Source organism: Hakea prostrata, chromosome 4 (assembly GCF_041222555.1).
Source record: "Hakea prostrata isolate BN-2017 chromosome 4, UWA_Hpros_2, whole genome shotgun sequence".
Taxonomy (NCBI): domain Eukaryota; kingdom Viridiplantae; phylum Streptophyta; class Magnoliopsida; order Proteales; family Proteaceae; genus Hakea; species Hakea prostrata.
Window position 1 is genome coordinate 3,705,861 of NC_142603.1, and position 24,746 is coordinate 3,730,606.

Sequence of the window (24,746 nt, forward strand, 5' to 3'; positions counted from 1 at the left end):
ACAATTCAAGAAGATTTGGACCCCGTAACACCCTTTAAATTTGACAACATCCTACTACAAAAATCTAAATATGGGTCACGGACTGCTAGCTTCTGATCAAGTGGTACATGACAATTTCAACTTCAGAACTCAGTCGCAACTCAATTCTCTGGGAGAATAGCTTCCGAGAAACCATGGTTCATTTGGGCAGCCTGGGTGTTTAGGACTGGGTCACGAGGAGAAATAAGAAGAAACTGCTGCTGGAGAAATTAATCACTGCCATATCCGCTTGAGACCGAAATCTTTCCTGGGGGTAGAAGAACAAATAAAACAAAAGCTTGCAAGGAAATTATTCTTATTGAAATATCAAGAAAATTGTATCGATACATAAGCCTGGAAGAAAAAAAAAATTTACTCGATAAATCGAATCTCCTTTCTAATCTACACTAGACTACACAATTAAAGTTGTTGTTTATAAATAGATATACAGTTGTTATAAACAAAGGAGAACACTCATAGGGGTGCAGACTGGATGGTGCCTGAGATTGGAATCCTTTTCAAGAGCCCTGCTATGAAGGATTTTATTCCATGAAGCAGGGGTTGTAAATCCTGTTTCCAGCACCATGTGGGATCATTCAAAGCACGAATTGAGTTAAGACAGACAAGAAGAGTGCCTCCTTCATGCAAAAGAACCTGCATTTCATTACAGGAATTACAAACTGTTATTGACTTATCTATAGCAGGATAAAAGGAAAACCAAAACTACGTCCATTGAATTACTCTGCTAACAGCTGGCTGTAACACAATGCAGTTGGGTGGTACCCATCCACACAAAATGGTTAAGGAAAGGAATTGAAGAAAACCGAGTAACAGCCCCAGTTACCTCATAAATTTAACTAATGAACACCAAGCAACTTGCCTTCTGCAATTCAGAAGAGCTGCCATTACCGTATTCAGGCTATTAAAACAGATAAAACAACAATGTTCTAGATATTGTCTATAATAAAAATCTTAATTTTCCAAATTCAAATACACTCATTTTCTGTAAGGACCACTGTAAGGTTAGTGCTGGGCAAATGCCTACTTTGAAGTCTTAAGGGCAAGGATTTTATGAAATGAGTTAAATGCATAGTCCACAACCACCAATCTAGTTCGAAGTTCAAACAACTTCACCATCCATTGTCTGTATCATGCTGGCCCTGAGTAGGTCAACTTAAAGTTCCTATTAGACCATACAAGGTAGAGTACTCTGCTTCAGAAAATAGGCATTCCAGACCTTTTTGCCAGGTCAATATTGGATTCTAAATAAGCATCAAAGAATCTTAACCGTGCACATAGAAGGTAAATTTATCAAGTAGTTTCAGTCAACCTTCTCTTGTACTTCCAATGTTCTTTTTTCTAGTTTGTTGTCCTTTGGTAGCTCATTTAATGTGAATTTATAATTCCTTTTTTGGTTGGATAAGATTAAGAGCTACCAGTGAAGCAAGTCATCTAAAAAATGAGACTACCAAAATGGTAATCAGTCTGAGAGTTCATCGAAGTTATTTCTATAACTGCATGAAATCAACATATATTATATAGAATTATCCTTTCTACTATATACAGAATAGCAACCTAGTGAGTTGACAAAAGTTAACAGCCATTCCAGATGGGCAGTGAGTAAATAGAAGGTTGGCAGTAGATCTTGTAAATCATTAAAATTCTCCAGACTCTTAGGACTCGTTTTGTACGAAAATGCAATCATCCAAATGTTTACTAAAACACATTCACGAAAATGCATGAAAAGAGAAATAAAATCAGGTACAAAAGAATAGGCCTAAATGTAGCTTACCGTCAACCATAGTGGTAAAAAGCCCAAAACAGATGGAAGAGAGGCAAAGATAATGCAAGATAAAGCAAGTGCCACACTTTGTTTGACCTGCAAGTACATGGACATGTTAAACTAAGTTACTAACAACACCAAAGTTTCTTACACTAAATAAATACAGCCGGAGAAAAAATGTGAAATAGTGATTACCAAAGAAGTTGTTTGACGGGCTTTCGCAATACAAAATGGCACACCAGAAATGTTGTCCTGCAACAATAACACATCTGCAACTGCTATAGCCGTTGCACTAGCACGTTGGGCAAGTACAATGCCCACGGTAGCAGCAGCAAGTGCTGGCGCATCATTAATACCATCACCAACCATTATCAAACCTCCCCCTGCAGATCAGATGATTTCAATACGAGTAAGAATGAAATTGAGAAATATATCATATAAAATACTGTATATGTAAGTGACTAGAGATTAACATTGTTCTATGATGCATGATTTACAAAATAAAGATGGAAAACAAAGATTTAAATAAGAATGAAAGAAAAGAAAGGAAAGAAAAGAAGAAGAAAAGGTTTGGAATGACAAAATTGCTTCGAATTGGTGATAAAAACAGTACAGAAGTGGCTAGAAACTTCAAAAAGAAAGGTTATGGAGCTTCCAACCCTTGCTGGGAATAATTTGCACCCTCTGTGTAAGAACATGCGTCAATTTCTAATGGGAAAGCATATTTCCGGAGTATGTCTCCTTCTTGTGAGTTGCTTGCGACATAACCAGGAGAAAGAACCGGGGTTGGGGGCTTGGTTGTAAGAGAAACAATTTCCACTACATCCGTTGCATCATTGTAAGAATGGATATTGACCCCCCCCCCTTCAAAAGAAAAAAACAAAGGGAAACAAGGATTTGGATCAACGAGATGAAATAGGAGAACCAACAGCATGCTTTATGGATTAGCGGTTGGAACAATCATGAACAGATAAGAAAAACAGTGTAACCAAGATTAGAATGTCAAGGTGGATCACTGAAAAGACTGGGAAAGATAACAGGAATATGAGAACCAAAAGAAACTAATAACAAGTACTTAACTCAGAACAACAGAAAATTAATTGAAGCCAACAAGTAAAATCCACTGCTTGATTGGGGCTACATCTTGTGAAGAGTTTGTACAGGCAATCACATGCAAAGCACCAAGGCACCCTAGAGAAGCCTTGTCTTTGAAATGCAGGGTCAATGTAACATGACTTCTAGAAAGCAATTGAACTCAGCATTAAGTTGGATGGTTATGAGATAATAAATGAATTTTCATGGAATACAGAACTAACCCATATCTCTTGAGATGTTTTTCACTTGATTGAGTTTATCCTCAGGCTTCAAGCTGCTGTAGGCTTCATTTATACCAACAGCTTTTGCAACTCTCCTTGCACTAGATTCATGGTCACCTGTTAGCATCATTACACGGAGCTTCGCTTGATCTTGTAGTTCAGTTACAACATCTGCAACACCTTGTCGGGGCTCATCCTCAAAGTGAAATAAGGTTACCTGAAAAAAGATCTATTTAGTATCCCACCACTAAAAGAATCCCACTTGAACACTGATATTAAATTATCCAGCAAAAGGAATCTTAATCATAACCACTACAAGGAAAATTTGAGGTCATCTTTGGCAAGTGACCACTCACCAGTGACAGAATCACATGGGCAGAACCGGAACAGCATAACCTAGTTTTTCAAGCCTAACTGAGATCGACTGGATCCAAAGCAGGGTTTTGGCCCAATAGGGGTTCATATTTCATAAGGGAGTTCATTTTTATCCAGGGGTTATGTATGTGCAAGATAATGATGTCCGGCCTTTTTTCTTTATCTATGTGTATTTACTCTATCATCGTACAGTAGGGAGGTCATGTTAAAAGTGATTATGGTGTGGACTAATTGGCCCTATTCCTTTTGGAAGGTGGGAAGAGTAATTTGCCAGTTTCAACTTGGGGTAGAGATGAAGAGATGCTTATCAGATGGAACACAGAAATGAAGTAATTTGCCAATCTCCTGCTCAACCTCATTTGTCTTTGTTTCTGTTAATGTTCTTGTTGGTGTTTGTTTTGGATAAGATGGGATGACTATATGGGTGTTACGGAAGTTAAGAGCTGAAAACATGGGATTCATATTAGAATCATGTGTAGGTGCTTTTAAGAGTAAAGTTTAGGTCAAATTAATATCTAACGTAGGTTCAGCCCTAGGTTTATGCATGTGAACTGTAAGAAGAATTTATCCTTACATAATAGATTTACAATATTGAGAGGAATGGTTCCTCCCTTTCATACAATGGTCTCTGACGGCCAACCCTTAGCCACTACTTGTAGTAAACAGTAATATCCTCTCTCCTGCAATTTTACTTCACAGTAACATCTACTTCTAGATCTATTCGATTATTCTTAACTAATTCATATTTTAAGTGATTGTGATTATGATTTTTCAAATTTCAACTCATTCTGAAATCTCAAGCCAGAGATTGACATGTCTTCATTCACTATTTTTTTTTTTTTTTTTTTTTTTTTTTTTAGGGTTGTATCAGCAAGAAGGAAACTTCTATTCAGGGAAAGAAGAGGGAAAAGAAATATAAGTTCCTGAAACCCTCCAGGCCAGACCCGAAGGACAGCAGAGAATGTACAAGTAGCACAAACCCCTGATGAGTTTGGCTTTTATGTTTTAAGAGCATGACTCATTTGGTGGTTTTAGACCTTACTAGAATTCAATTGATCAAGTTTCTCTCACCTATTCATTGATTTGAACCTCACATCTTAATTATTCCACCTGTATTGACAAGCTTGTAGATTATATTGCATGACTTCTGTGTCCCGCAAGCTCCCCCCCCCCCCCCCGTGGCGGGCGCCCCAACCCAAAACCCGGCTTGCTTCTTCAAGCACTCTCTCTCATAAGGAATAAAAAAAAAAAAAAAAAAAAAAGGAGGTACCCTGGCTGCCATGTTTTCTCAATGATTAACTAGGTGAAATAAGTCTCATCCGAAAATGACTGGTTCAGGCACCTACTATTGCTAACTCATTTCAGTCCATTCTTAAAAAAACCAAAAAAAAAGAAGAAAGAAAGGGGAAGGGGAAACGAAAAGCAGTTAATAAGGTTTTGGCCCATACCATCAATCAACAAACAAATCACCCTCACATTCACAGCTAGAGCAAGTTAATGATAATTTACCTTTTCATTGACAGATAGCGCAGCGTGCACAAAGTTATTTCCATAAGCAGATGTGATCACAGCTTCCTTGATCTTTCTTGACTCATCTGCAGATTTACATCGAGATGCAATATATTCTACAGAACCAAGTGAAGCTTTCAAGAGCTGACTGCCTCCAATTCCTGACTATAACATAATGAAAATCAATGTAGATTCCACATCACAACCAAAACAAGATAACAAAAGGTGAAATTTGCTAAGATCTCCGTTTTGAGAAGCCAGCAAAATCTAGAAAAAGATCTAAACCACTCATATTCCAACATTTTGTCTCTAACACTCAAAACCATCAATGGGCAGAGAATTGCAGGAACAGAAAGCAAAAAGACCAACTCTACAAAGAGGCTCACTGATGCAGATCCAGCACCTATTTGGGCATATTTTCTTTAAAACAAGCCAAGAGTTGGGTCATATATGGGTTGGGCCTTTTGTTCCATGGATTTACTTAGAAATGGGCTTCTGGACCTAGAAAATGAGTATCTAGGCTGTAGCCGCTGTACGAATTTAACTTCAACTACTTATTTCATTTTAATGTTTTAGAGTTTAAACCTGTCCAATATTGGTTCAAATTAAATTAGAATTAATTGGATCAAATTTAAGACACTCCCATGCAAACAACTTGAGTTGGGCTCTGGCGTAATTAAGCCCTTATATTAAAGGCTATTAAGCCCCCATGATGATAAGAACAGAATACAACTGAGAACTCAATATTTACAGTGAGCAAACCTAGGCTGCTACCTTCCTCCTCTGAGAGAATGTTGTTTGCTGTTTAATGCCCAGATAACTGAGTGGTGCTTGTTATTCAAAGTCCACGTGCCAGTTTTCTTGGTGGTTAAAGTGCAAGAGGAGATCGCTCGTAGGTTATTAAAATCCTAACTCCTGTTTATGGTGTGGAATCAGTCTTCGATTGAGATCTGCCTTACAATACTGCTGCCATTGGATGACCGCAACTTGGTGAGGAGATCCAGCCATCCCATCACCCTCTTTCCCTATGAATATCTGTTTCCTTGATTCCAAGAAAACCCCCGCAGCGTCAAGCAGTTCTTTTCCAATCCTGCAACTGCATTATTCTTTGGATTCAGCCATTAGAATCTGCTCAATTTAAACCACGGATCCGTCTTATAAATCCCCACCTTCAATCGGTCCCCTAGTTGCAGCCCCATCAGTCATTCAAAAGAATAAAAAAAAAGGCACCGGGGGGGGGGGGGGGACCATTCTTTCTTGAGAGAAGTCCCAGACAAGTACCTGGATTTGTGCTTATTTAGCCATTGGATGACTAACAAACTTCAGGCATAGTCATCATATACCTTACCCTAGACTTAATCTGCATATCAAGTTAATCCAACCATTCGATTCTTGAAAATTGAATGCCTGATTTTCACCCCATAACTCTATAGTGACATACCTCAGACGGCTGGATTTGTTTGAAACTTGAGACACACTTATGTTACCGCACTCCCCCACACATATATATATATATATATATATATATATATATATATATATAATAAAATAAAAATAGCAAAACCCACTTTTCCTATAATATTTCTTTAAGCACCACTAATTTTTCCAAATTTGTGTAGATTCCTCAACAAGATCTTGGTTATTGGCCCCTCAATTCTATTGGAGGCTACATAACCCAGAATTGCGACTCCACCTACGACTTTTACAGTTGTCAACAATGTCATTTTGTCTAAATAAGGCAGCATACCCAGGTACTCATTGCATGCATGCAAAATTTTGATTATTCAAACTAGATACAGTTATTCTATCTTGATTGCTCTCTTCTCTTGTTTTTCGAGGGAAATATATCCACTGGAACAACAGATAAAACATTCAGCCTGTATCTGGTAAGATATTTTTCCCAGAAACATATGCATTAGCTGATGGGACCAACTGATGTGTAAAAGCTAAAAAGGAATTAAAAGAATCTTTCAGGGAAATTGAACAGTTTTCCCTGGTTTTATTTATTTTTATTTTTATCTTGGAGGATGGGGCGCACAGGAAGGATGAAGCATTTAACTACTTCAACAGCAGAGGAAAAGTATTCATGCACGCTGCTTAACAGATCAGTAAGATTCATGTAAGAACCAACAAAAGTACTCCTACCTCAAGGCCAGTCAATGTTGCAAACAGACCTCTACCAGGTAAATACTCAAAGCTCTCCACAGAAACAGTAGGGAGGTCTTTCCCAACACTGTGGCCTACAACAGCTCTGCAACAAAGAAAGAATAATTGACAGTAATTAATAATTAGTGTCATAATGAAAATTTACAACAATATGACATCTTGCAGGGATCAATGGAATCATATATACACTGTATTAGTCAAGATAGTTTACATACATATTGATCCCAAATTATATGATTATTGCCCTATCAAATCCTAAGTATAATGGCATGGAGAAATAATAAAATAAAATAAAAAAGAAGAAGAAGATTATATTAAATGGAGCATCAGCTGCAACTATAAGCATATGGCTTCCCCAAAATTTTATGTGATTAATTCTATCTAAGGTTATGTTGTCAAGAAGGTGTAAGCACAGAATAAGCTGTAATCTGCCAAGGATTAGTATCAAAGCATGTGAAATAGTAGGACGATTGACAATAACCAGAAGATGATCTGTGTTTAAGATAATGTTCTTAGAATATGACTTCAGCTAAAATAGTCATTATCTAAAGGACCAAATAAAACTCATACTAGCAACCAATAAACTGGGGAAAAGAATTGAAGTTCATTTTTATAATAGTACCTTCCAATAGGATGGGTAGTCCCCTTCTCCATGGCAGCTGCAACAGCAAGAGCTTCCTTTTCACAATTAGGGTTACAACAGGAAGCAACTTCCGATTTATCAATTCCTGTCCAATGTCCATGTATTGGCTCAATGGCTTTGCAAATAAGCTCCCCAGTTGTCAATGTACCAGTTTTATCAAATGCAATAGTGTGACAAGATGCTAGAGCATCCAATACATGCCCACCCTTTAACAATATTCCCTGCCAAAAGAAAAAAGAAAAAACTTTTTTTTGGGTGAATAAATAATTAAATTAAAAGCAAAGCCAAAGAGAAATACAAAGAGATACAGAGGGAGAGGAGGGGGGGCAGCCAGTCAAGAGGAAGACTGGAAAGAGGAGGAGAGACTCCAAGAACTAACAATCAACATAATCCTTGGAGAGTCAATAATTGGGAGATTGGGTAAAGAGAGAAGTCTAGAAGAAACATCAAAATAGATGGCATTCCAAATCATATCTCCGGATTGGGATTTGGAAGTCCATCTCCGTTCCCACCACAAATGGTGGACAATGGCAACAAAGACAAGCTTACCAACTTGGTCGCAAATCGTGGCACCAGAAAAGCTTCTCAGGATTCAATTCCAATCTCAGGCAAACCCAAAAGAACGTCTAAATCTAGGCCAAATAGAAGCAAGGGCTAAGGTCCAAATGGAGCGGGAGAAGAGACAGGAGAAAAAAAGGTGATCTAGGTCCTCTGAACCATTCCAACAAAGAATACAATTGGGGTTGACTAGGATATGACAGCTGATGAGGAAGGATTGGGTGGGGAGGACGAGGTTGAGAGCTCTCCAAAGGGTGAGGGAATGGCGGGGGATTTGGCATTTGAACCAGACAAGAGGGGCCCAAGGGGCAGGGGAGCAGGGGGACCTAAGGAGGTTCCAGGCCGAGGCGGTTGTGAAGGATGTGGTATGGGAGGGGAGCCAAATGGTGAGGTCAGAAGCTGAAGATGAGAGGAGGGGAAGGGAGTTCCAGTTCCAGACTTGTGTGAGACTAGGGTGGGGAGAGGGGGACCAAAAGCCATTAGAGATAAAGAGAGGGAGATAGCTTTTGGGATGCAGGTGTCATAGACAGCACGGGGGCCAAGACGGGTGAACAATATGCCCATTGGATGCCAGAGATCAAGCCAGAAGGAAGTGGAGGATCCAGAGGAGATTTGGACAGAGATTGCAGAAAGGGCACAGGGCCGAAGGATTAGAAGCCTCCTCCAGATCCAAGAAGAGGTGGAGTGAATCGGGACAGTCTAGATGGAATCCGATTTAAGAAGATAGGAGTAAACCTAGGAGACCCAGATGGAATCGTGCTTAGAGGCAATTTCCAGATGAGTTTAAGGAGGCAAGCCAAATTAACATCACAAATGCGGTGGATTCCAAGGCCTCCTTCAGTTTTAGGGCGGCAAGTGGTAGCCCAATTGATAGGATGAAGCAATCGGAAGGATTCATGGCCTTTCTAGAGGAATGCATAGAAGAGGGATTCCATTGCATGGATGGTAGATTTGGGGAGGAAGAAGATGCTACACCAATAAAGGTATGAAGATTGGAGGACAGAACGGATAAGCACCACTCTCGCCCAGCAAAGGTGAGAAGTTTATATTGATTCAATTTTCAATTCAACATATTTGATTGATTGAGATGGCTTTTTGTTTCAAACATTTGATGAAAGAATAACTTACTCAGTGGTCACCTCAGCAGCAGCAATAGCTATAACAAAAATTGAGAAAATGTCTCCTTTTCATTGGTGACTTGATGAGAGGGGAGCCAAAACTGAAACCCCGGTAAAAGAAGGTCACAACTATAATGGTCCTAATTCCTAAGGTAGTGAAATTCCTTCTCGATTGAGTTCCAACCAGCATGAAAGGCATAAGAATCTGACACTGTCTTAGAGAGAGAGGCTTGGTAAAATAAACATGCCTATGAAGATGCAAACTACCTGCACCTAGACAGAAAGGCCCTATGAGGCTTTGCAATTCCCTGGGATTGGCTTAGGGGCTTCACCTGTGCAGCTTAGGTGAAGGGAATGAGGCATCCTTCCGAAAGAGAGAGGAGAGAGAGGGGAGGGCAAGCCATCAGTTAGCTACCACTCAACCCAAGGCACGCAGCATTCCTGAACTAACCAGCTTGAAATAAAACAAACCATCAGGTTCAACACAAATTGGTGTTGCCTCCAATTTGAAGGGTGTCCCATGATATGGGATCAATCTATGTAAGTGAAAGTTCAATCATAACCTTAATGGAGGTCTAACAAGAAAGGCGATCCTGCTGTAGTGCACATTCTCTAGACTCCAAGATCTCTCTCCACACACAAATATCAGAGCCTTGAACATCCATTACTTCTCTCCTTTTCTGGTTTGAGGGTCTTTAGAATTCCTTTTGTTGGTTCACCAGCAATAAGTAAACTATGCTTGACACTGATTACAGAGAGTTGGGGAAATAACGACCTATATCTCAAGAGAGCACAGCCTTGTTATATTTATAACAAGAGAAAGAGACTAGTCACAAGTAGGCCCCAGGACAATTTGGAAATTACAAATATATCCAAAATACCCTAAAGCTCACATTATAACACTCTCCTCAAGTTGGGGCATAGATGTCATACATGCTCAACTTGCACAAAATAGAATTAAAAAACTAACTACTAAGGCCTTTGGTGAAAACATCAGCTAACTGACCAGACTGAAAAAACGGAATACATGCAACTCATGGTCAAGTTTCTGCTTGATGAAATGGCAGTCTATTTCGACATGATTTGTCCCATCATGATAAATTGGATTGTGGGCAATATAGTAATGGAAGATTTGCTATCAGAAATAAGTGCTGCATCACAAAGTGGTTTCAACTTGCTCCTGCTGGATCATAAGTTGGTCAGGGGTTGAGTTGCAGGTTTATGGCAGATTGGAGAATCCGATCATCTTGAATCTTGATCAAGCTTTGATAACAGGAACTTTAAGGGGAAGAAAAAGATGGAAAGGAGAAGGTTTGGATATGACTCACCACACCTCAGCATCTACAATGTCACTCACCTAGAGCTATCTTGGATATTATGCACCTAGATAACCTGGATATGACTCACCAGATCTGGTTCTCACCATGGAGAAGATAACAGAGCACTAATGCTCTTTGCAATAGCAATAAAATACTGATATTTAAATTTAATTTTAATCTTCCCACAGTGAAGAGGAGGGGGGGGGGGGGGGAAGAGACTCTTCTTATCCATGGAGGTGTAAAAGGATTAGGGTTGTCAATGGGCCGGGTTGGGCCAGGCTAGCCTTGAACACTAACCTCTACCCTAGAGACTAAAATTGAAACCCAAGACCAACCCAACCCTAGCTGATAGGGCCCGATCCAACCTGGCCCGCCCTGATTAACCTTGATAGGGTCTGGTTGGCCCTAATAAACCCTAACATTGACTAATTTTTAGTGGGAAACAAAAGTGATAATAATATTTCCACCAAGTAAATTGAACCCACGACCTCTTTGAAAGCTATTGGTTTTACCATCTGAGCAAGACTACATTAGTATGTAATTCAGGTATAAATAACCTTTAAGTATAACTTTAATTAAATTAAACTAACATAGGGTTTGGTTGGGTTGGCCCGAGCTGAACCCGAACCGGACCAACCTTATCAAGGCTTATTATTTTGTAACCCAAGCCCACCCTTCGGGTTGAAAAAATCGGGCTGGACTCAGGGCGGGTTTGGGCCAGGGCGGAACAACAGGGTTTTATTGACACCCCTAAAAAGGATGAATCCTCTCATGCATGGAGATGTAAAATAAACCTAATTAAAAGCTATTAGGGGAGGCCATGTGACTTAGTTTGTTATTACGACTTAAATCCACCCCAAGTTAACCAATTTGAACTTGAATTACGGTTCAATTAAAAAACAGGAAATACCATGGTATTAAGAAAATATATATATCAGAATACTAAGAAGAAGCCCAAATTAGTTGTGGATCTGATCACTCATTCTTCTATCTTGGTTGCTGGCTTTGATGATTGCTAATACTCCTCTTATGATTGATAATTGATTGCTTGCTGTAGTATGTTCAGCATAGATCTACTGGTTGCAGTGTCTGGAAGACTTGCTTACTCTACACTCAACTACTTACAATCTTGGTGACTGGCAATATATCTCCCATCCAGCCATCAGGTTACTGCCAAATTTTGAGATATTTTTCTTCTACAAATACCTCAGACTCAACCCTCTCTGGTTTCTGATTCTGCAAATGATTGATTCTCCAATCATCTTCCAGTGGTTCATATGGTTTGCAAGGCTGGAAAGTTACTAAGGTGCTTCTCTCCATCTTATGACCTGCTCATCTATATTACATATGGATGCATTGATATAATGTGATGTTTTTTGGATCATTCATTTCTGCAATTATTTAGCCACTTGTTATTTCCATCATTGGAATTGATTATGGGTTTTCTGTTCCTTAGACACTGGAATTTCTTGACACCTGTATAAGTTTGACTTGCTGATCTTACTCATGGGATAAATCTTTTGGTAGCTGGAATCTCTTGATACCTTATTGGTTTACATTCAGTCCTTCAATGGGTTTGAACTGTCAAAGTACTTTTTAATGCACATCAATGGCTCAACTAAATAGAGAGAGAGAGAGATGTATTATAGAGAAATAACAAAATAAAATTGCATGGACATTGTAAAAAAAAGAATGTCCTGATGAGGAAAGAACAAATCTTAATGGAGCTACAGCTAGTTGCAGACATTAAAGAACAAAAATTACATTGATATTCATCCTGATACTTATAGGAACATTACCTTACTAGCGCAGGAACTGATTGCAGTAGCATATGCCAAAGGAGCTACAGCCAATGCACATGGTGATGCAGCCACCATAAGCCCTAGTGCACGGTAAACAGATCCTCTGCAACCTATAATATTAGATCCACGTAAACAAACAGCCAAAGATCTGCCAAATAGAAGGAAGAGGAACAGATCTTTCGGATCAAAGAGGGAGGAAACCATGTTTTTGAAAATCATTGGAAGGCTTGAATTACCTAGTGAAAGATACTCAGGCAGCAATAAGTTTGTTCTTAAGACAAACCCACAAGAAGATAGTGCACAGACACACACCACAAACAAAAACAAAAATTGAATGGGAAAAAAAGGAAAGCAGTTACTAAAGTATTTTCTTCCACCACCCCCTTATTGTTACCCATGGTAAGAAATCTTGCTCTCGACACCCATCTCGCCCCCTCAAAAGAGCAAGATCTTGCATTTTTTTATGGGCCAACTTGGAAGAACTCGAAGGCCCATCTCAGGGAGTTTGAAGGCCCAGGTTGGGCTCAAACTTGGTAGTAGGCCTAATTTAGGCCTTCTAAATACACTGGCGACCTTAGATTTGTGAGAAAAACAACCCTAAGTATGAATTCTAACTCGATCCTAAGTTTGAAACTAAAATGTTGTAGGAATGAATATGCACAGTTATAAAACATAAAATATAGAACCTTAAGACATATAAATAAAAAGCAAGTGTATTAAATACATCAACTAACTTAAATAACAACAAAAGTCCATCCATATGAGTACAATACAATATCACATTCTCGCCTCTCCAGAGTGCAATAATACAACCATCATAAGTCAATATAAATCATATGTTCATAACTGAAGTGTTGGGTACAACTCATGCTTCACATTCTATTGCCAATGACCTTTCCCTTGACACACAAGGCGGTCCCACTCCATGGTGGGGGTTGCACGGCGCAGTGCCCCTGGGGCCTGTAGAGGCCTTATATTATTTTAGGCCTCGGGATTTCCTTCGCAATTTGGGCTTGAGCCCACGAATAGTTGTTGTGGCCTTGGTTGAAGAAGTCCTTCAAATGGCATTGTTTGATCTTCCTTTCTTGATGTAGATGTGCTAAACCTTGCTACAGGTGAAGATCCAATGTCAATCTACAAAAAAGGGGCTTTGGGGTGGTTTCGGTGAGTTCAGAGGCCAAAGAGAGCTTGTCTCGCTCGAAAGGGTGGATTTTAAGTGGCTAGGTCAAGTTGGGGTAATTCGAGAGTCTCCCTAGAGAACTCAAAAAACCGAGATCTCCGCAAGATCTCATTCCATGGTTTGACCCAAAACATGCAGGTTCGGCAAATGAATAAGGAAGAGAGAAAGCATAAACACAATATGAAAGATTATGAATTTCATGAATTTACAAGGAGAAGAGTGAGAAGGAAGTTCATTAGAGGGAGTGATAGATAGAAAGAGGCTATTGGAGAGACAAGAGTATTTTCTTCCCCTTTCTATTTGTTCCTCCATAACGAATTCTTTGTGCTCCCAAAGAAAAAGAAAAACTGGTGTAATAGTCATACAATTCCAGTCTAAACTTCTCTTTACATTTATAATTGACAACTTTCTGATCCATAGAAACCATTTCAGTTGAATCTAACATAAAGTTTTACTGCTTATATAACAAAGTGAAGAAAAAACCATATCCATGGCACAAGGCTCCCGCATTTAGCAGGATCTGTGGAAAGGTGAGATGTACACAGCCTTGCCCCCACCCCCAAAAAAAAAATTCCAGAGAAGCCCAAAATTTTAGCTACTTTGATGTTCATTTTTTGCTTTTGCAATCTCCTCTAGTTAAAACCAAATGTGTGGTACTGATTGATATGCAGACATATCAAGTGACATATGCATATGGTAAAAGAACAAACCATTCAAATCTGTCAGGGTTGGAGAGAAAGGTCAAAGCCAATAAATAGGTGTATCATTAAATATGGACTCAATATCAATCTGTGCATTCTTATGTAGGGCTACTGTTTTGAACTCCCTATATTTTGGAACTAATTCCTCAGAATTTAGGCTAACCAAAACATTGATTTACGATCAGCGTTAAATGTGACAATTATCAAAGTATCAGCAAAAAAATACTTTCAGGCTAATCATTTAGACATCTAAAGGAGACAAACATACTGAACACCATTCAAGAACAACCAGTAACATTATTAGATGCTTTTAGTATAACAAATGCACCTTGTACTGAATACCTGATGTGCCAATGAATGGCCACTTGAAAAGAAAAGGTCCAATAAGGGCAACTGCACAAGATAGAGCTACAACAACCTTGCTGTAATGGTCACCGAATTCATCCAGCCACCTTTGAAGCTTTGGTTTATTTAAATGTGCTTCTTCAGTTAACTGCACAATCCTGTTCAAAGTTGATTCATTCCATGTCTTTGTAGCCTGAACCAAGAAACCACATTTACAAAGAGGTATGTCTATAAACTCACAAATAAAACACGCTATTTCTGTTTTTTTTTTTTTTTTTTGGGGGGGGCAAAACTAATACACCCACACAAGGCTGGCATGAAAAGTAAAAGACCACAGTCCAAATGATCACTAACCAAGTGGCAACAATGGGTTTTAAGCTCAAAGGGTTCATTACTAAAACCCAAAGACTTAATAGTCATCCCATAAGGCATCTTTGACAAATGATGCAGGCACTCACAACAGAACACACCAATAAACAACTATTCAGAATAGACCAAAAGCATAAACTTGGAGTGACAGAATAATGGCAATTAATAAGGAATGAATGAAAGGAAATCATAAGTCACTGCATGGACATGATAAGTTTAGCCTCAAAAAACTGTTTTTGTATTCATACTTAACATTGCCAAAGCTACACTTAGCCGTCGCAATGCTTCGTTACATTTTCACTTTTCGTACTTAACATTGCTAAAGCTACAATAAGCTGTCCCAATATGCTGCAGTATGTTAACAGGAAAAGAATGTAAATTAGTAATGAAATTTATAAGCTCTTTATTATGACCTAAAGTTGGGACATTCCTTGCAGGCCAGTAGCCAAAATTCTCTATCATCACCAGGGAATTGTGAGAAACAGGAACAGCTTACCTAGTAGAGTAGGAATTTAAATGTCACCAGAGAGCAACAGGGGAGATGAGAGTAGTAGAAGGAGGAAGAGAGGGAAAAAAAGAATGGTAGAATATTGTTTTATGGAGAATGATCTCCTCCACACTATATTACTTTACTAACATTATATATAGAATTACATACAAAATCCTAGGGATGTGAATTTTTTTATTATTATTATTATTTTAAATACACATAAGAAAATAAGTAAATAAGCTAAGCAAAGTACCCTTGATACCCAAAAAATGGGTATACACGATCAAGTACGATCAGATAGTTCAACTGAGAGATACAAGGCCCGATGGTGGAAAAGGATACATCAGGTGTATGGGATAAATTGTCAAGAGAAACTTTCTCCGAAGGCTAACCACAACTCAGTAAGATTCTTCTTATTATTTGTTGGCTAAGAAAGATTGGCCATTGTATGAATGAACGTGAAGAACACTTTCCTCCACAGCAATCTAGAGAGCAAGTATACATGTAGACTACAATTTTCTGCAAGTTTCCCTCAACAAAAGGAAATGTTTGTCTTTTCAAGAAGGAATCCTATTTGTCCTAGGAAGATCAGTTTCCAATTACAATTCATCTCGAGTGCCATCATTTCCTCAAGTATGGTTTGCTTCCACTTTGGGTCGAAACAGTGTCTTGGTGATAGAGGAAGGATATTACCTGATTAAAGAGTATGCATCTTAAGATGTGCATCCAAAAAGCACTCTTGGTAGGCTTTTTTATTTTTATTTTTCTGTCTCTTGTACACAAGGTGGTAATCCTTCTTATTACAAGAACCGCCACCTGAATTATCATCAATATCAACAATATTCCCTTTTTTGAGTTTCCTAATATCAAACAGAAATAGACAAGCAAAAGTAACAGGAAAGGGATATCAAGAGACTCTTCATTCCCACTATTCTCCCCATGAAAATAATGTCAATAAGGAGTACAGAACGGTATAGATTCAAAGAAAGTGAGATCACTGGAGAGAAATCGCCTACAGTAAGCTTGGTGGTCAAAGTCATACCTTTTGATAGAGGAAGAATATCCAAGGAAAAGGGTATAATGTCACTACCCCTTCAAGGAGCAGCTAGGTGGCTCACAGTAAAATGACACAGATTCATCACCAAGTTGGGCTTGTTTTCTAAGGAATAAGTTTAGGGTTGGGTGATATACATGTTGGGCCTTTGAAACTGAAATTTAGAACCTTTGTCTGCATACCACAGGACCCCAAGACCCTGCAATTGCTGGAGCCTCATGCGCTAGGTATGCTTCTATTTCATAACTTGGGATCCAGCCATCAGTTTCCAACCAAAAATTAATGGAATTCCCCATGATAACTAGATCATTCCACCAAGGTTCTGGCATAATCAGATTATCACTAATCAATTTAATTTCTTAAATCCTGTTGCTTCTTATTCTTGTGATTCTGAATTTAAATGAGATTCCTTAATCTTAATCCCCTAGGTGAGTAGGATCCACAAACACTACTATAGATTCATACACATGAATGCTTTGTGACTTGTTTCCACAAAGGATAATAGACAAGGTTTCTCTGCCTAATCATCTTTCTTGTATGATACAGTCTGCAATCTAGTACAGTAAAGGAAGGCCACGCTAACACCCTCCCGTTGTATGTAAGTGGATCATTATTATTTTGGTTGTGTAAACAAAATTCTCAGTTACCAAAAAATATGATGCCAATTCACTTGCATATCGCATTTATTTTTCTGGGAGAAACGTATCCAATTCTCTGGGTGGATATCACATTTCCATGAAATTTTTTTACATCTACAGCTTCAGGATCATTTATCAATCTATTTTGGAAAGGCAAAAGATCCGCAAGGGTCTGGTGAGCATACCTTGATTATCATCATACCATCCAAGTTCCTTGCACCACCTGGAACTCTATCCCCAACATCAGTATCTACTGGATTAGCTTCACCAGTCAAGTGCTCAACAGTAACCGTCGCTCTCCCGTGGAAAACTTCCCCATCTACAGGCACAGACTGTACACAATAGAAGCTCACATTACAAAAAATATCCACTTACCGCACCAGAGTAACATTAGCCATTGACAACCTCATTGAGAGTTACATCCAACAGACATGAATATAAAAGGAGTATTAATAAGACTCGCCTACTGTTATCCTAAGCTCTTTTTATCAGCCAGTGACCATTGGAGGCACTCTCACCTCCTCCAGAAAGCTAGGTTTCTCCTTCAATTCATGAGGAGATATATATCTAACATTTCACGGTGGATTAATCTACAAAAAGGGGGTTGGGACTTGAGAAGGATTAGATTCTGTCTATTTTGAATCAGAACCAACAGTGCGGGGTTGGAACAAGGCTCATCATCTAACATTTCTCAGTGAATGAGTCTAGTGGGTTGAAAGGGATTCAAGATTCTGTGTAACCTTGGGTCTCAACCTGCCCTGTAGAGTTGAAATGTCCTCTAGCAACATCTTTGATTTCTAAAAACTATATTTAATCATTGCTAAAGTGGATATTCATTAAAGAGAAAAGAGTTGATGAAAGAACTAGGTTATTATATGACAGAAAAATTACCTATAGTTCCTCACTCAAAGGTGGAGAGCTTCCAACTATCTCAATGACACAAATTACTGGAGCTGCCCTATTAGCCCCATTTCTAACATAGAACTACTGCCATTTCAGATTTCAACTTCACATTACAAAATAATAATCTACTTTCATTGAGCATCTACTTCATTGGTCATGATCCCATAACCATCTCTCCACCTTTTCTGATAACCAGTAAAGGGGAGGAATCAAAGGTATAATTTTGAAAAGGAAAGAGGGATTCTGAATGGTAAGCAGTAGTTACAATGAAAAGATTCAAGTATAGACTGAATTGTACATGATTTACCATGTACGTACAGAGAACTTGGGCAGAGTCACCAGTCACCCACCCCAAGGTTCATGCCATTAGCCAACTAATAACAGAGAGTGTTTTGATGCTTTTCAAGTATGCTTCAGGATAACTGTGTTCATGATTGCAACCAGATCGGTTTTTCCCTTTATTTCCGTTTTCCTTTGCTCATTTTTTATTCCAGTGGAAATTCCATATTCCATAACCACAACCATGAGCCTAACTTTTTACTGTAATACAGAATTCTTCCCCATTTTCTCTTCATCTTAGTCCCATGGCTTAAAAACAATTCTAGAAAGAGAAGCTTTTAAGTAGCATCTTTTAACAACCAGAATTCGACCATATGATTCATGATTGTAACCAGTTGGAAAATTATCAATTATCAAAAGAATAGGACTTCAACACAGACCTCACCAGCTCTGACCAACAAGTATGAACCCACTTCTACATCATGTACGGCAACTCTTTTGTATGTCAAATCAGAGAAATCAGGTGGTTTGTCACCATCCACTTCTAGTACAAGAGCAAAATCTGGATGGTTCTCCTTCAATTCTTTAACATCAATCATTGAGCGACTGGTGAAATACTCCTCCGCTTTACAGTTTACACCAACCACGTAAGACAACAAATCTTTAAACTTCTAGTGGATATGAAACTATATTCAGATGAAAAAGTCTGAAATCTTTACCAATATGTGCCAGATTAAACATCGCAAGTAGTAAGCCTCCTTCCAAGGCATTCCCCATAAATACTGATGCAAATGCAGCAAGAGCCATGAGGACATGGATATTTACTTTTCCAGCAGTAATATCAATTAGAGCATCAAGTGCTGATGAAACCTGATCAGACAATATAATATAAGAATTAGCTGCCCAAATCTAACCATGGAAGAGAGTGAACTGCTTAAACTTATAACAAAAGGGCAAACGATATACATGCATTCAAGTATATTATTTATAGTAAGAACATACCAGCATAAATTTATAAGACAGAGAGGAATACTAATTCATCATGTTGCCATTCATACGGTAGGGCAGTTAAAAAATTAGAAACTCCCACTGTCAAACATAATTGGCTCAATTAACCATAATGTCCTTGCTAGTCATCCTGTAAAAGAACTATTCTAAACTTTTTCTTAACTCGTCCATCAGAACCTATATAATGATTAAACCACAGACCAAAAAAAATAGAGAGAGAGAGAGAGTACTGCAACTTCTAGGAAATTATTTCATGCTATTCTGCTCCAAATCGTCAATACAATGTTATAGATTGGATACCCCCCCCCCCAAAAAAAAAAAAAAAGCAATAAGAATAAAGATTGGTTCGGAGTACAAATCCTGCGTATGAGTGTCCTGCAGATGCATGCAGACCCTATCAAGAAGCAAAGCATGAGAAACAGACATTGAGACTACCACAAGTGATTTCTTCCATGTGCTTGGTTTCTGAGTAGTGGGAAGCTGAGCTACTCAGAGCTTCATCAACTACCTTGTTAAACAGGAATACAGGCAGGTGATCCAGGCTTTTTCTCCCTTGCCATAAGAAGCAGGTAGTATACGGTACCTCAGTCAGTATATAGACAACGTAACTTGTTCACTAGCAGGTAAAAGTAGAGGAACCGACGAGTACAGCATTTTTATCAGCTATATTCAATGCTATGATGTGCTTAAATTTTTAATTACTGGAAGTCATTTACTACCCTGTAGAGTGATCTACGGAAATGTCCATTCCCATGCGGAAGTTATAAGCATCCTGTATCAAAATTTAGGTGATTCTGCTTTGGACTTGTGCATTAATAATTGAGTCCTTCGCACAGACAGGATGGGAATAAAGCATCTGATGACCTTCATAGTGAATATTTCAGAACCCAATTTAGTATTGAGTCCTTAGCACAGACAGTATGGGAATAAAGCATCTGATGACCTTCATAGTGAATATTTCAGAACCCATTATATCGTATTCTCTAAAATATCAATGAAGCATTGATGTACCCATTTGTTAGCAGTTTTCAATAGCATGAGTAGAACAACACCCCCCCCCCCCCAAAAAAAAAAAACAACAACAATAATAAAAAGAGACATTTGATTCAAGAAGAAAGCAATTATTGGTTTTTTGGTTTGAAAGGTCCGTTATATTTCAGACATCAAATGATTTGTTTCTACAGATTAAATAAAATGATGGTGCTACGTCGGCGGTCTAACTACTTGCCAAAATGTAGTGGAAGAAACGGTATGCATACCCCAACAAGAGGAAAGGCGACAGCAATGAAGGCGTTCTGTACAGGCCTCATCACTGACTTGGGAAGCAAGTAGGGGGAAGCGGCGGCGACAAGAAGCATAGCCGTCGAACAGCAGCATAACTGCAGATGCTCACGGAGGAAATTCGCCAAGTCAAACCATCCAATTGCTTTAGCAATTCGAATAACCGACTCCTGCGACCTGTTCAGCGCCGTACCTTCACTTAGGTGATGATTATGGTGCTCATGGTGGTGGTGGTGATGGTGGTGATGATGGTGATCGTGGTGATGATTGTCATTGACTTGAGCAGCGAGACAGACAATCGTCCGGCTCCGAATAGGCAAGACTTTGAAGGGCTTATTAAGTAAATAAGAACAAACAACTTTTTCATGCACAAGATTTTTGTTCGAGGCAATTCTTGTTCTCCTGGAATTGATCTTGCAGAGTTCTCTATTTCCTACCGCAAACGGCAGGGCTTCCATTGTAGCAAACCTCTGTTTCTGTGAACAAACAAAATTTCAGTCCATGATGGCCTGGAGATGTTGGTCTCTTCACGGTGAGGGTGGGAGAAGAGGGTCTCCGAGTGTCATGGCTTAACGAATCTCTAGTCTCCTCACAGCTCCCGGCTGCTCTGGATGTTGTTATACCATCCACACTATGTGCTCATCACGGCGAACGTTTGGGCTTCAAGATTTGACGTTTTGTGACTTGGGATTTTGGATTCGCGTGTGACGAGTTATACATGTTTTACTCCTGGGCCATGATGGAGTTTCTATGGTCCTGCTTTTTAGGAAATTTAGCATTAGCTTTTGGGGATTGAATTATTGAAACCTGGAAGATGGCGCTGAATGTTGAGAGGGATAGAGAGTGTGTATCGGGGTGTGATCTCGTCCGTTGCCGAGATACGCATCGGCTAGAAACTCTTTCTTTCGATAATAATTTCCAATTTGGACCACTTTTAGAACTTAGTTTGGTCGAGGTCATTTTTAGCCCAGGTATAATGTATCAGTGATATATCACCTTGTCGATGGTATGGTAGGTGAGATGAAGTTCAACGACATCAACTTTTCCAAAAATTGTCCTTATATCGCCGATTTTTCATTCACCCGTGTCCTTCGCAGCACAATGTAAAAATTTGATTTTTCGGAGATATATAATCAAATTCAGGATATTTAGCAAATTTTCGTTTGTTTTTTATTTATGTGTATCCGTTGGTAACATAAGATATCATATAAGGGTTTTATATAAGTAATCGTTTTTCGAAGAAGTGTATACAGAATATATCATACAAGGGTTTGGTATCGGAAGGTATTAAATGGAATTAATTAGATAATTTAATTCGTCAAACGGCATTACAACCATTTTTACTTATCATTTAATAGAATTTTGAAAGAAAATAAAATGTAAATATAAATATAAATAACTTGGAATATTGTAAGTGGATAACATGAGCTTAATCGAAACCCAAGGCCGGGCAAGCCCAACGCCCACATGGAGGCATAATCAAACCCCGGGGCCAAGGGCGAAGCCCCGCCTATATGCAAATATGTCCATACCTCGAGTCTTGACCGAATCGAGCAACACGCAAACACAAGGCCGGGGCTCCGGATACACATCGACCCACCGAGACTTATAGCCAAGCTCGCCGGAAGGGCGCAAGCAGGAGCCGCACCGGGCCAAGGGATACATTATGCGCCAACCGGATCTCAACTCTATTGAGTCATATGAGTTGATGCAAAGTCTAAATGATATGCAAAGTCAAGTGTAAAAATTTTTAATTTCAAAGAGTAACCCAACCAAATTAATGGACTTGCCCTTAGGTCAGAGAGGCTCCATAAACAGACCAAGGCACCCGCAACCTGCGACAACGGGACTTACACTCCCGCCCTTCATACCCGTAGTAAGAACCGAGACAAACAGACGCAAACACAAGGCCACGCCCCCATCCCGACCCACCGAGACTAAGCCAAGCCGCCCGGAAGGACACGGAGCCGCACCTTGGGCCAAGGGATACATTTATGCCCAGCAGACCAACCTATTGAGTTCTATATGAGTTGATGCAAAGCTAAATGATATGCAAAGCAAGTGTAAATTTATTTTATTTTCAAGAACCCAACCAAATAAGGACTGCTCCTAGGTCAAGAGAGGCCCAACCACCCCCGCAACCCCCGCACACGGGACACACCACGCCCCCGCCGCGAGGCCTACCCGACAAAAGCCTACCCGACTTACGGATAGGGCCTTAACACCACAAGACTTGACGGCACCAGACATCAGGGATAAGACGAACGAAAATAGGATTATTTTAACACGGCACCAATCAGGCCGGAGTTGGGCTCTTTCAACCCGTACTCATCGAGCCACGCCCGAAACTACTCATCCGGGATTATTGATGCAGATGATCCTACATGAATGCAGTGGTGGTCGTCACCAATAACAGAGGCACTACTGTTAAATCATACTGTACCAAATCATTTCGACCAAATTTGGTAATTCAATACGGTATGTTACGGTATATGGTATCATACCATCGGTAAATACCGTATACCGTACTGTTAAACCGATTACCATTTTTTGTACCAAATTCTCCCGTATACCGTAAACTTTACACTTTAAACCCTAATTTGGAAGTTATACATCTTAGCATTGAACACAATTCACAAATAGCATTTTCTAGCCAATCTTGAAGTTTCTTTGCTATGGATTCTATCATATTGCTGCTGCAAAAACATAGTAATTGTAATTTAAGTACTGAATGAATAGAATCTCAAAAGAGTTCGGCCGGGGGGGGCGTCCCCACCCCACCGGGGGGGCAAAGGGGGGCCCGCCGCCCCCCCCCCCCCAAAAAAACAGGGCGCCCGCGTGAAAAACACTTTTTGAAAAATAAATTTTAAAAACTTCAAATTTTCACCTGTGGGCCCCACGTGTTTGTGTGGTGGGGAAGCCGTCGGGGAGCAGTTTGTGCTTCCCCGACGGGGTGAGGATCCGGACTCATCTCAAGAGCTGTTTCTTGGATTTTCCAGGCGAGCGTGGTCTAGATCCTACCCTTTATGTCAGGATAGCCTCAAGAGGGTTAACTCTTGGGACCTTTGGATCTATATTGAGAGTCATGAGGTTGTTGACATGTTTGCAATCTGCAGGGAAAACTTAAAGATATTTATCATATACATAGATAAACTGCCTACAGTAGTTCCAGATCCTGTCTTTGCCACACATGATTATCACATCGGTTGAGGGCTTTGGTTTTGGATGCTGGTAACACACTGTTGTACATAGAAGCCTGGTTATATATAAATGTCTTCCTCTGAAAACTGTAAATGTTGGTTATTTTTTCAATCAGGCTTTATGGTATAATTCCTTCTTTATTGGGTCATTGTAATTGAAATAGATTTTAATGAGTTATACAACACCTTGGATGATGGCTCAGGCTCTAACCACTTCATGCTTCAAGTGCAAGAAAATGTTTTTGGGTGCAGGGAAGAGAGTGGGCTTTATATCGATTTTCATACCGTAGTAAATTCTGAACCGTATACCGAACCGTGCCGTTTTTATAACAGTTTCATACCGTACCGTTTTTAAAATACCGTTTTTATACTGTACCGTATACATAAATACAGTACGGTACAGTTATGGTTTGAGGTTTTCAAATTCAATACCGTACTGTACCGAATTACCGATACCGTATCGAATCGACACCCTTGACCTCTGTAATTTAAGTGGTTGCTTATTCATATGAGTTTTCTTGTTAATCTAATTTCACATTAAACAAAAAAAAAGTTTGACCAATTATATTTGTGATAAAATAAAATTGACATATTAATTATTACTTAATTGATAATTTTGTTTTTTTTTTTTGTCCTAAAAAAAAATCTGACTATTTTCTTTTTAAAATTGCATTTGATGTCACTCCAACTC

General features: G+C 39.2%; 1 protein-coding gene across 1 annotated transcript; it reads right to left on the minus strand.

Annotated features, from left to right (window-relative positions):
• Positions 1 to 317: 317 nt before the first annotated feature.
• Positions 318 to 21,638, minus strand: HMA1 (heavy metal atpase 1). The gene is made up of 13 exons (XM_089151471.1): positions 20,834 to 21,638; positions 19,286 to 19,436; positions 19,007 to 19,191; positions 17,570 to 17,716; positions 14,831 to 15,026; positions 12,605 to 12,717; positions 7,790 to 8,031; positions 7,147 to 7,252; positions 5,002 to 5,166; positions 3,118 to 3,334; positions 1,997 to 2,184; positions 1,811 to 1,897; positions 318 to 672 (listed from the first exon to the last, which is right to left on the minus strand). The coding sequence occupies exons 1-13, from the start codon at positions 21,311 to 21,313 to the stop codon at positions 493 to 495; spliced, it is 2,457 nt and encodes an 818-aa protein (XP_089007597.1). The 5' UTR covers positions 21,314 to 21,638; the 3' UTR covers positions 318 to 492.
• Positions 21,639 to 24,746: the final 3,108 nt, after the last annotated feature.